Below are 12,002 nucleotides of genomic sequence, written 5' to 3'. Positions count from 1 at the left end.
CCCGATGAGGGACTCAATCCCGGGACCCCAGGATCACGCCCTGGGCCAAAGGCAGGTGCTAAACCACTGAGCCACCCAGGTATTCCACCAGCATTGTTTTAAATGAATACTTACTTTGTACTAAATGGGAGGGTAGATACAGAGATAAAAAATATTTGTCAGGCAGCCCGGGTGGCTCAGCGGTTTAGTGCCGCCTTCAACCCAGCGCCTGATCCTGGAGACCCAGGATTGAGTCCTGCGTCGGGCTCCCTGCAGGGAGCCTGCTTCTCCTCCCTCTGCCTGTGTCTCTGCCCCTCTCTCTCTCTCTGTGTCTCTCATGAATAAATAAAATATTTAAACAAAACAAACAAAAAAAACATTTGTCCATGATACGGACTCTTAGCACAACAGGAAGCAACAGACGGTAGGAGGGCAGAGCTGAGCAAGCAGGCTGGGAGAACCGGTGTGGTGTTGTGTTATTTTACTTTATTATTATTTTTAAAAAGTAGGCTCCATACCCAACATGGGGATTGAACTCAGGACCCTGAGATTAAGAGTCACATGTTGTACCCACTTCTGAGCCAGCCAGGCGCTCCTGAGCCAGCTGGATTTTAAATGTGATGGCAGGGGCCCCTGGGTGGCTTAGTTGGTTGAGCGTCTGACTCTTGATTTTGGTTCGGGTCATGATCTCAGGGTTTTGAAATCAAGCCCTGTGTTGGGCTCTGAGCTCAACACAGAGCATGCTGGAGATTCTCCCTCTGCCCCTCCCCTAGCTCTTGCGCTCTCTCTAGAATAAATATTTATTTATTAAAAAAAGGATTTTATTTATTTATTCATGAGAAGAAAGAGAGGCAGACACAGACAGAGGGAGAAGCAGGCTCTCCATGGGGAGCCCAATGTGGGACTCAACCCCGGGACCCCAGGATCACAATCTGAGCCAAAGGGAGATGCTTAATCACTGAGCCACCCAGGAGCCCCTAAAATAAATCAATCTTTAAATGTGATGGCAATGGTAGGCCTAGGCCTGTTGGAGGAGAGGTGACCAGCACTCTGCAAGGGGAGTGGGGGGAGCACCATCTGCCTCTCCTACTTATGCTCTTCTAACAGACTCACACTCTTCCCTGCCCCTGGCGACATAGGCCAAAACTTGAGGCCAGGAATGGAACAGTGCAGGCTGGTTTCCTGACACTAGGCTCAGATATCAGAACTCTACACTTCAGAAGTTGGGGGGATTTTCTTATCAAGTCTCTGCTGGGAGGGCAGAGAGCACAGTGCTCAAGGACTTCAGTGTCTTGGGACACCTGAGTGGCTCAGCAACTGAGCATCTACCTTTGGCTCTGGGCGTGATCCCAGGGTCCCAGAATAGAGTCTCACGTCGGGCTTCCTGCATGGAGCCTGCTTCTCCCTCAGCCTATGTGTCTGCCTCTCTCTCTCTGTGTCTCTCATGAATAAATAAAGTATTAAAAAACAAAACAAAACAAAACAAAAAAAACCTTCAGTATTAGCTTGAATTCTTGTTTAAAAGGGCTTGTACCTGTGTGACCTGCACATTCACTAGCATCTGCCAGGCATCCTGCTCTGCACTTGCCACCTGGTAGACTCTGCCAATAAGCCAGGTGAGATGATTATTACTACCGTACTTTATAGAGGCAACAAGGTCACGATCCCAGAGCCGGGAAACCAGCCTGCTTTGATCAAGGGCATACACCTCAACTGCTAAGCCAAGCTGGCTAATTCAGGTTTAAACAGAGTTCTGATGTCTGAGTGAAGCGAATCCTAAGAGGTCCTGCCCTGGCAAAACCCATCCTACACCAGCCTTCATGGCCATCTAGATCCTGCTGCAATAACCAGCGGGCTGACCTCAGTATCTCCACCATAGCCAGGAGCTCACCTCCTGGCAGAGTATTTTGTTATTATGAGTTCATACAGGTTTTCTTACAATGTCCACTCCACTATCCTAGCTAGCTGGCTTTCTCCTTGAGAGTCTCAGACACTCTCACCCCCATCCCATTCTTCATGTGCCCAAAGCTCCCCATCTATTCCCTCTGATGGCTTCTCCTTGCCATGTGACCTTCCAAGGTCTCCTTGCCATGTGACCTTCCTTCCCTGGGGGAGGAGCCAAGCCGAGATGTCCTGCTTGAGCTCTGACTTCTGAGGAGTCCAATGCTGCTTTGACACAGATCACACCAGCTGCCCCCCTGGGGCACTACGACACCAATGGTGAGCACTACCTTTGAGGGAGTGTCACCCCTGCCTGGGTTCTGGTCTCTCAAAGTGGTAGACCGAAGACCCCAACTACAAAGTTATGAAACTGTCCTTGTTGACTGGAGCGGAGGCCTAAGGGACAGTCACACCTAGACTTACCTGTGCAGTGTCAAGACATCTGCAAGGCACATCCTTCATTCACTCCTTTCGAGAGCAACCATTACCCCCAATGTAAAGTGGGCTGCTGAGCTCTTTAAAGTGTTTCATGGCAAATCAGCAAAAGTAAACCGAAACCCCCAAATAATCAAAAAAATCCCCACAAAAAGCGAAGTTTTGAGCAGGTGGAAACACCTTCCTGTCCCCCTGCATCACCCACTCTGTGGACATGGAGATCACCATGCGCGACTCACAGAGCAGGAACTGCCAGGGAAGGGTATTCAGGGATGATTTCCAGAATGACAATAACATGTTCATAATGCACACACAGCGAGATCTTTCTTTTAAATATCATCTTTCTCTAGGCTTTTGGAGAGACATATACTATGAAAATGATCACAGTTGTGCTTCTCAAAGTTAGTCGTGTTCCCTCCCAGCTTTCCGCCTGGGTCTTCACTTTTGGAAAATAAAGGACAGCTCATGAACCAGGCACGTCGCTATGGAATGTTGTCTTAGTTCCCGTTTTGCCTGATCAGGATGCGAGTTGGCATGACTGGAATACTAACTCTACTTTCAGGAGTAGGACAACACTCTGGTTGTCAGGTAAATAAAAACCGTAGCACCGCCCCCACCACATACCTTACCTCACCTCTGAGGGACTCCAGAGGAGTGGATGAGGGCAAAATGTGGCCTTGTCACTGCATCTGAAGTGATTTTCAAGTACTCTAGAATATTCCTTTTCAAAATTCACTGTATGCGGAATAAAAACATCATATTATAAAAACATACTTATCCTAAAGGAAGGGCATGGGCCCCTTATTAATCGATTTAACTTCATGCTTTAATTGGAGTAAAGATAACACTATCGCTATTGTCACTGAAATCAAATTGATGTCAATCAGTGATAGAGGCTTTTAAATGATACCGATCCAGACGAACTCTGTGGATAAATACCCAGTTCTCAATAGATCAGTAGAGTGCATTAAAGCACAGACACACTTCTGGCAAACAAATAACTGACAACAGCTGAGCGTCTGAGTCTGCATACAGTGGTCCTCTCATCAGAGCGTGTGGGTAATGAACTTGTCTCAAAAAAGCCTAACTTCCGGTAATCAGTGTGTCCTTGAGAACAAACATGGCAAACAGAACGTGTCCCAGGTGTGAAGGTCAGGAGCCCTGCCACAGCCACACCTCTACATGGTAGAGCTCCACTTCCCCTCTATAAACTTCCACAGGGCAGCCACTCAGAAGAACCTGTGCACAATGGGCTGTGAGAGAAGCTGTGTACAAGGAAACTAGGTCTAGGGAAGGAACTAAAATGCCTCAGGTGAAAAAAGGAGGGAGACGGGACCTGTTTTCTTTAATAAGGGAGGTTTGAAAACCCCTCCCAACTTACTGCTCCCGGGCTGTGCCCCTTGTCTGGGAGCTTCTGTCCCGTATCTGCAGAGGATCCACCCATTGGCCGAGGGCTCCCGGGGTCCCTCCTGGATCTCCACATGGTATCTGAATGCACCTCAAACTCACAGCATCTAAGATTGCTCTCCTGCTTGCCCTCCCACCCACAGCAAGCTGCCCCATTCCAATGGACAGCAAGCCTTTCTGCTGTACAAGCCAAAATGTGTGCAGCCTTGGGTTTTTGCTCACTCATTCACAGTCAACCCAAGAGCAAATGCAGTTGACTCTTATTTCAAGACATACCCAGAACCGACCATGGTCTCACTGGGCCAGCATCACCTCTTGCCTGATCACTACTGACAGCCTCTGAACAGTTTTCCTGGCTTCTCCTTGCTCTCGGAGAGACCAAGCAACTGCCCCATTCCCCAAATTAACATGGCACCAACCAAACCTCAGGTCCCTAGGAATGCCTGACCCCGCTCTGCAATTCTTTTCTTGGCACTGACCACTTTGTTGCTATGACTTTACTTATTGTTTACTGACTGCCATCCTATTAGAACATAAGCTTCAAGAGGCTATGTTTTGTTCACGGATGCATCCCAAACACCTAAAACAGTGTTCTGCCCATGGTAATGAGTATTTGTGACTGAGTGACTGTCCAGACTTTCATACTCTGACCACCAACAAAAAACCCAGAACCCAAAACACCACCAATCAATATGGCCACTTCCCCATGAGACTGAAGTGTCACCCTAATTGATGAATTCATTACCCTCTCTATATAACCATGTAGGTGGTAAAAAAAAAAAAAAAAAAAAAAAAGCTGTAGGATTGATTCATGTTCTGAATCAAAAAACAAAACAAACAAACAAACAAAAAAAAACAAAAAACAAAACAAAAAAACCCCAAAAAAACAAAAACAAAAAACCAAACCCATAAAACCCACCAAACCAAGAGAGGAAAATTACATACTTCATGGAGAACAAACCCAGAACCGTCAAGACCTGGCGTCTTTCCACATGGGCCCGCGGAGGCTCCTGTTTCCCTTCCTCCTCAGGTCGCCAGGAGGGCAGACTTCTCCCTTTATTGCCTTTGGAGAAAAAAGATGCTAGTAATGACAAAATGCTGGGCTCCACACTAAGGACAAAGTGGCCCCAGGCCTTCATGTACTTTCCATTTGCTTTTGTTCAACTTGGTGGCGGAGGCAAAAAACATACTTTTAGTCACTGCCTTAATCTGAGTCTTAAATACAGTATTAGGAGACAATGCAAGATTTTACTGAGAAAAAGTGAATTTTTAATTATCTTGTGAATCTACTTAGAAAAACACAAGCAATGTTCACAACTATAAATTTAAACCTTTTGCACTAAAAAAAAAAAAAAACACAAAACAACAAACACAAAACCACAGGCATGAACTGTAAACCTGTATTAATTATCAACTAGTCTTAAGGTTAATTCTTAGTAGTAATTCAGTATTTTCCTCCTTGGCAATTTTAATGTTTTAGCACCAAATGATCTCCCACAGAGGTACTTGTAACAACTCTGGCTGCCAGTGTAAGGAGATGCTTCCATATGCACTACTTCACACGCACAGTCCACGCTCACACCACACAGACAGGAGGCCCGTGGCGATGATGTCACACGCTGACTTTCAGGGCAATGGAAAGAAGACAGAGGGCACGCATGTCACACATCTTTAATGTAGTGCATTCGTAGAAAAAAGGCCAGCTTCCGCTCCCAGGCGTGCTCTTGTCCTTATATTTTAATATCATGATTTAGAAGATGCAGACGTTATTACCTAAATATTATTCTATACATTTCCATCAGTGTTCAGGAAAACACTTTAAAATGCTACTTAATTTACACCGTAATTACTGGGTTACAGCTTTAGCTCATTGGCAATTTTGGAAGCAATATTTTTGAAAGCTATGGATGTCCCTGATATCCGCTTAAACCGGACCCCGTTCAGAGACAGTCTTGGCAGCTTGCACACCTCCATCTCCCACTGCACGAGGTTCTCTGCATGCCCATCACCATGGACACAGAAGAGTAAGAAGCGCTCTCTCTGCTCATAGTCGCAGTTATTGGCGTCCAGCACTTTGCGGATTTCCCGCATCATGTCATTGGGATCCATGGAACTAGTGGTTTTCATGCTCCAGGTAAAGCGCAGGGAGCGAGGTTTTGCTTCTTTGTTTTCATCCTTTTGCTCAGCAGATACGTTGCGACTGAAATGCACAGTGGCAGGTTTATTTTTAATTGCACAGAAAAACCAACCTTTTCTATTCCAGCTAGTTCAAAATCATCTTCTCTGTAGCAGAATAACTGACCTCCATACTTTACTTGCACAGACTCACATGTGGTGAGTCCTTTATCAAGAAGCATTCCTCTTTCTCACCCCCTCACCCCTTCCAAAATGTAACTCACACAGGCAAAGGTCTACCCGACTGAAAAATCTTTTACTAGCCATCTATACTTAATAACATTCAAGAAATAATTTGTTAAACAGAATCCTTGGAGACTGGGTAAAGCAGGGATCTGAGCACTTCTCCAAGAAAAGCCCATCTCTCTCCTCAAGGCTGACTGCAGATGGTAAAGAGCCAGTGGGGTCCCCCAAAGGCCCAGCTCAGGGAGGAGGAAAGGGTCAGCAGGCTAGCTTCTGGCTTTTTGACCTACATAGCTGCCCCTGTACCACCACATCTTTTGTTAGGTCAGCTCATCATAACCTTCACCACAGTGGTTACTCAGGATAGCCAGTGCTTCCACATAGTTCAAAATCACCTTCCCTGCAGATGGCCCCTGATGATGAGTATACAGCTGGGTGGGGTGTGAGCCCTTCTCTCCTTTCCCTCCACCCACCTCAATATTTTCCCTGCCATTTTGTTAAACTTCTAATTCCAGTTAAAAATAATTCTTAGATGACACTATCTTACTCTTAGATGACACTATCTTACTATTGAAGCTAAAAATTAAATGTTAAGGCTTATTTGCTGCTGAGCACTGCCACAACCAGTTAAAATGTAAGCTGTACTGATCCACAGAGGGTAAACCGTGATCCGAACGTCTATGAGGTGATGTCACAGTGGGGCCCCAGGCACAGTCCTCTTGGAAAGTCCATGACTAGGTAGGTATGTATCTACCACTGTTCAGGGCATTTAACGGTCATTGCCACAAACTGTTATTTATACTCCCATGTGTACACTGGAATGCTTCAATTAGGATGGTGAATGCCTCACACTCTTGTGTTTGTGTATTAAAAACATCCAGTATATGCATGTTATGCACTTCAGCCTATGGCATATTCATCAGAGTCGAGGGTGGGCCATCGGTTTTATTATGCATATAGTGGCCAACCTGCTGGTAGAATATTCAATTTAATTCACATCCACGCAAATTGATTGCAAGCCTCTTAGGTATAAAATGCCGTGTTAAGCGCTAAATAGGTTACAGAAAACAAGCAAAAGCTCTCAAGCTAAGTTGGGGCTGGGGGAGGGAAGACTGCAACTTAAGGCCACAGTAGTACAGGAAAGGTACAGGCAGTCCACTAGAGCGTGGTGTGAAAGGCAGGTGGGCCCTCTAAAGGGAGGAGCACAGGGAAAGGCAGGGCAGGGAAATGAGGAAATGGCTTCCAGGAGGGGGTGGCATCTGAAAAGAGCTACCAAGAACTCATGGGATTCCAATACAACGGGGGTGGGGGAAAAGAGTTCGTGTGCTGAGCAGAGGGAACATCATAAGCAAAGGCAAGGACGTATGGAAAGCACAGAATGTGTTGAGGGTATAATCAAGTGCACAGATGGACTGAAACTGGGGGCATAGCATCACCCCCACAACAGCCGCCAAGTACTTGCAGTAGGCAAACTCAGGATAGCGGGAGCCTGTTCAAGGCCGGCATGGGCAGGCCTGGGGTGGGAGGGGGGTCAGGGGAGGCCAGGGTAGTTCAGGCCACCCAGGGCAGGTCTGGCAATGGGGCCACTGCAACTTTTCATTCAGAAAAGTCACACGATCAGAGCTGTGCTTTAAAAAGACCAGAAGAAGAGCAAATGGGTTAAGGAGGACCTGTGACAACATGCTGGTGGCTGGTAATGAAAGGGCATAGGTGGAAGATCTAGTACTATGGAGGCCTGTCAGCCTATTTGGTGAACTCTCCCATTCCCAAACCTGTGTAATGAAATACAAAATGATCTATAAAATGTAAAAGCAAATCACTCAACTATATAATCATTCTTAAACTTCTAATTTAAAATATGAAAATTCTACTCAATATTCTTTCATTCTTTGAGACCAAAATCATGCAGGGGTTACGGGCACGTCAATAGTGCTCCTACGGACTTCCCAGAGCTCATTTCAGGCTGTCAGCGCCCAGGGAGGACAGGAGCGTATTTTAACACCTGAACACCAGTGGAAAGCCAAATCAGGCTGAGATACGGAAGGCTTCCACCAGCGGGTAGCCATGGCGCTCCGGCGCCCTCAAGCGGCCACTGTGAGGCGGCAGCAGTGACACACTCCTGCTTCACCATAGAATGCTAACCTCACCAAGCAATCCTATATTGAGAGCAGGGATATGATGCAGGATATTCAGAGAAGAGCATCGTTTCTGCCACACACATGAGGTAAATACCTATAAAATATTTTAAGTAAAAATCATTTCCCTCACCTTGAGCCCTCATATCTCCCGTTCCTCTCATATTCAGTTGGAAGCCTCAACGAACAGAATGCAGAAGCACAGAGAAGTGGGAAAGAGAAAAGAAATCTTACAGACTGGTACACAACCACCCATATACAAACACAGATGTCATAAAACAAACCCAAAGCACTTTGGGTCACCAGCTGTGCCTGTTAAACTCGGTTCTGTCATGGGGGTGATTCAGCCCGTGGCCATTCTTCTCCATGTGTGCTCGAAGCTGGGGTGGGAGGCTGACCTGCTTCACATATGCAACAGGTATTCCTGCTTGGCTCTGGAATTGGAGATATTCTAACTTTTAATCCCTCCCCCCAAATGTAATGGGTTTGAACTAAAAGGAAATGAATTCTATCAGTTAAATCCTATATCGAACTACAAAATTTCTTGTGCAAGGAAAAATTTGGCAACTGGGAAGATTATAAAGCAATCATGGAGAGAAATTTCCCATAGGAGGAAAGCGCTCCTCCCACAGTTTGACAAAGAGCTCATGTTCACATAGCCTTACAGTGACCCACTGATTTCTTCACCATACAGACCCCCCCCCTACCCCACAGCCTGGCCTTCTGGACACAGGTGGCCCAAATGACAGATTCTCTGCCTCTTTCTGTGTGCAATTCAAGACAATGACCAATATTTTTGTTCTTCTGACTTGTCTTCATCAAAAAGTATTCATCTGGTAGGAATAATATTTACCACAGTGCTTTCAGTAAAAATAATGAGACCTACTTCCTTTAATGGTTGATGGAAAACAGCTTTTAGATAGGAGTCTTAGTTATTATTCAACTCTCTGAAAATATTAAAACATTTCTGCTATACAGCTGCCCATATCCTTATTTCTGAAAACCTCCAAATGAGGCTGTAGGTTTGAATTTTGTACTTGTTTCCCATGTAAAAATATTAGCTAATTTCTTGGTAATTTTAAAGCCTGTTGCTAATTCAATCATGAAATAAAAAATGGCAACAGTCACCACTTACCTTCTGCAGGCTTGAGGCCAATCAGTAACTGTACATTAATATTACTGAACATCTCATTCTTCAAACAGAAGCATGCTAAGTGTTATTAGTATGAAGACAGAATTATTTGGATGCTAAATAATTCTACCAAAGAAAGAAAATGCACAGAGCATGCACAGGCCTATTGTTACATGGGTGCCACAGTCCCTTTACAAATGCCTGACAGAGTTAATCTATTTCTTTCCAAGGTTTCCTTACAAAGAAGTAAGTAAGTAGTTCACAGCAGAAAGTTTAGTTTTTAAGGAAAACAAAACAAAACAAAAACAAGGCTAGAAAGCCAAACCTGATGTTAATTGCAGGAGCCATTTTGGGGTAAGGATTGAAAAAAATAATGTGTATATATAAATCCTACCTTTTGATAAACCTGAATGACATGTTTCTAAAAGAAATTAAGCCAAAAAAAAAATTAACAAAAATGACTTGCACAAATTAAATAGAAAATCTAGTCAAGTAAAGAGAGAAAGAAAAACAACAAATAAAACAGGGCTCCTCTTCTGTCCAATGAACAATGAAACAGTAACATTTGTTGAAAAAGTAAAATTACAGGTAACTGAATATGTGATCTTTTAATTTTCTAGAATTATAAAAAAATCTATACTGGTAAGAAAAATTCAGCAGTAAACATTGTCATTAGCTCCAATTAAATTTATTTAAAGATTTTTTTTCAGATGGATATACTTTAAGATGATAAAATCCAATATCCTGTGTTAAAGAAGTGATGGAAATCATCTGCAGTACTCTAGAGTAAGAGGGTAACACCTCTCGATCCTCTTCAGAATGTCTCATGAACAAAAACCTCACCTTATAACATTAAAAATTTCATTTTAAAATGTTCAACAATTAAGAGAACCCTTAGTTATCTCAGGAAGATAGTTTAAACATTCACAGAATGTCTATTACATTGTAGGACAGAAATAACTTTTTAAGAAAAAACTAAGTGGGGTTTAAAATGAAGCAGACTTCTTAGTTTTAGATAGCAAAATGAATGGAGATTAAATGATAACAATGGGGGTGTTTCATTTTAATGTTTTATAGAATAAATTGGAAGAGCTGTATTTAGAAGGGACTTTGCTCATTAAACATTAAGGAGATGCTCAGGTTGTTCTGAACAGAATCTGACAAAAGAAATTCCAAACCCAGAGCTGGGCTTGTATGATCATGTGATCAGCATTCCGGGGCAAGTGCAGGCTGGGTTTGCCGAACTATTTCTGCAACTTCCCAGTTCTATGACTGAAAACGGAGTTCAGTCTGAGTGAACAAAGTAATGAATGCTTTGGATTTGTTCTTCTAACATGGATAATTTGACATTGCTTCAGATACTAACCAATTAAAAAATCTCCAACTACTGTAGATAACAGCCAACCACTTCATAATCAGAAGTGGTATACAACAGGGTTATATGTGACAGAGAAGATCATGCATATGACAATATTTTGTAAATAATTAAGTACTATGTAAACACAAGATTATGCAAAAGACTATTTTAGTGTAAAAGTGATTAAAAGGTCTTAAATGTATTTTCATTTCCCAATTTTCTGCCTGAGAAAAGTCAGGGTTATTGGTCAAGTACCACAGGACTGCTTTTTTTTACCTTTCCTGCCACAAGTCCCTGAAGAGGAGGTGCAGTAGGGGTGAAGCTGTGCCTGGGGCCCTGTGGACCACACAGAGGTCTGTACATGGTGCCCCACAGGGGATGAGCAACTCTGAGCACCCTATGCACACCAGGCCTGGTTCCAGGAGGAACTCAGAGCACACAGTTCTCTGAAGCCACATGTATCCAGGGCCGAGTCAGAGCCAAGAGCAGAGAGCAGGCCCTTCTGGTGTCAGCTATCTTCCTACTGGCCCTTAGCAGGTCTCTGGGTGCAGCACCTTTGTGAGAACACCAGAGCCTCTTTCAGGCACCAGGATTCTGACCCTCACAATTACTGTGAGGGCAGGATAGGCAGCCAATACCAATGGCAGCAGCAGGAATAAACAGACTACCCCTCAAGTACAGTAACCAGAGGAGGCTATAGACCACAGTTTGTAAACTTTTATAAACAGGAGACCATTATTTCTGCAAATCTTTAGGAGTGGAGAATGGCTGGAAATGTAAAATAAAATGACCCCCAAGATTTTTTTTTAAATTAAACCAAGAAAACTCAGTCTCCAATTTTAATTCAAAGATAGGAAATAAACTACATTAGAACAAGAGGGACAAGGATTGCAGCCTGTACTGTCCTTGACAGCCCTGCAGGGTAGCACACACAGTGGACTCAAGGGCCTCTTCTGGAGGCACAGACCTGGCTCAGCAGCTTTTGGCTACAGAGTCTTGAACATGTGTCTTAAACTCATGTCCAGTTTGTCTTACAAAATTGGGAAAATATCGATTATACAGGCAGACCGTGGAGATTAAATGAATGTGTGAGAAAGTATGTGCGTGTGCACACGTGTGTCTTTATAAAGGTAAAACTTATTTCTATAAATCTACACACATCTACTCAGCACATGGTAAGCAATCAATAAATGGTAGCTGACATTATCTGTAACAATACAGCATTAAGATGATCAAAAAAAGAGCAAAAAGGGAAAAA

The 12,002-nt window shown here is 43.8% G+C and overlaps 1 protein-coding gene across 12 annotated transcripts in view; it reads right to left on the bottom strand.

The window, feature by feature from the left end:
- Positions 1-5,416: 5,416 nt before the first annotated feature.
- The window catches only part of MARK3 (microtubule affinity regulating kinase 3), a 121,099-nt gene continuing 114,513 nt past the window's right edge, over positions 5,417-12,002 (bottom strand). For 5 of the 12 annotated variants that reach the window (XM_038545820.1, XM_038545817.1, XM_038545826.1 and 2 more), the window contains 3 exons: positions 9,782-9,808; positions 8,389-8,433; positions 5,417-5,962 (listed from right to left, as the gene is read on the bottom strand). In XM_038545820.1, coding sequence (XP_038401748.1) covers positions 5,617-5,962; positions 8,389-8,433; positions 9,782-9,808 — 418 coding nt within the window. In that variant the 3' untranslated portion in view covers positions 5,417-5,616. The remainder of the gene's footprint in view (positions 5,963-8,388; positions 8,434-9,781; positions 9,809-12,002) is intronic. The other 7 variants (XM_038545821.1, XM_038545828.1, XM_038545827.1 and 4 more) reach the window with 3 other exon arrangements.

Source organism: Canis lupus, chromosome 8 (assembly GCF_011100685.1).
Source record: "Canis lupus familiaris isolate Mischka breed German Shepherd chromosome 8, alternate assembly UU_Cfam_GSD_1.0, whole genome shotgun sequence".
Lineage (NCBI taxonomy): Eukaryota > Metazoa > Chordata > Mammalia > Carnivora > Canidae > Canis > Canis lupus.
The sequence above is the reverse complement of the archived record's forward strand: the minus strand, read 5'-3'. Positions and strand labels throughout refer to the sequence as shown.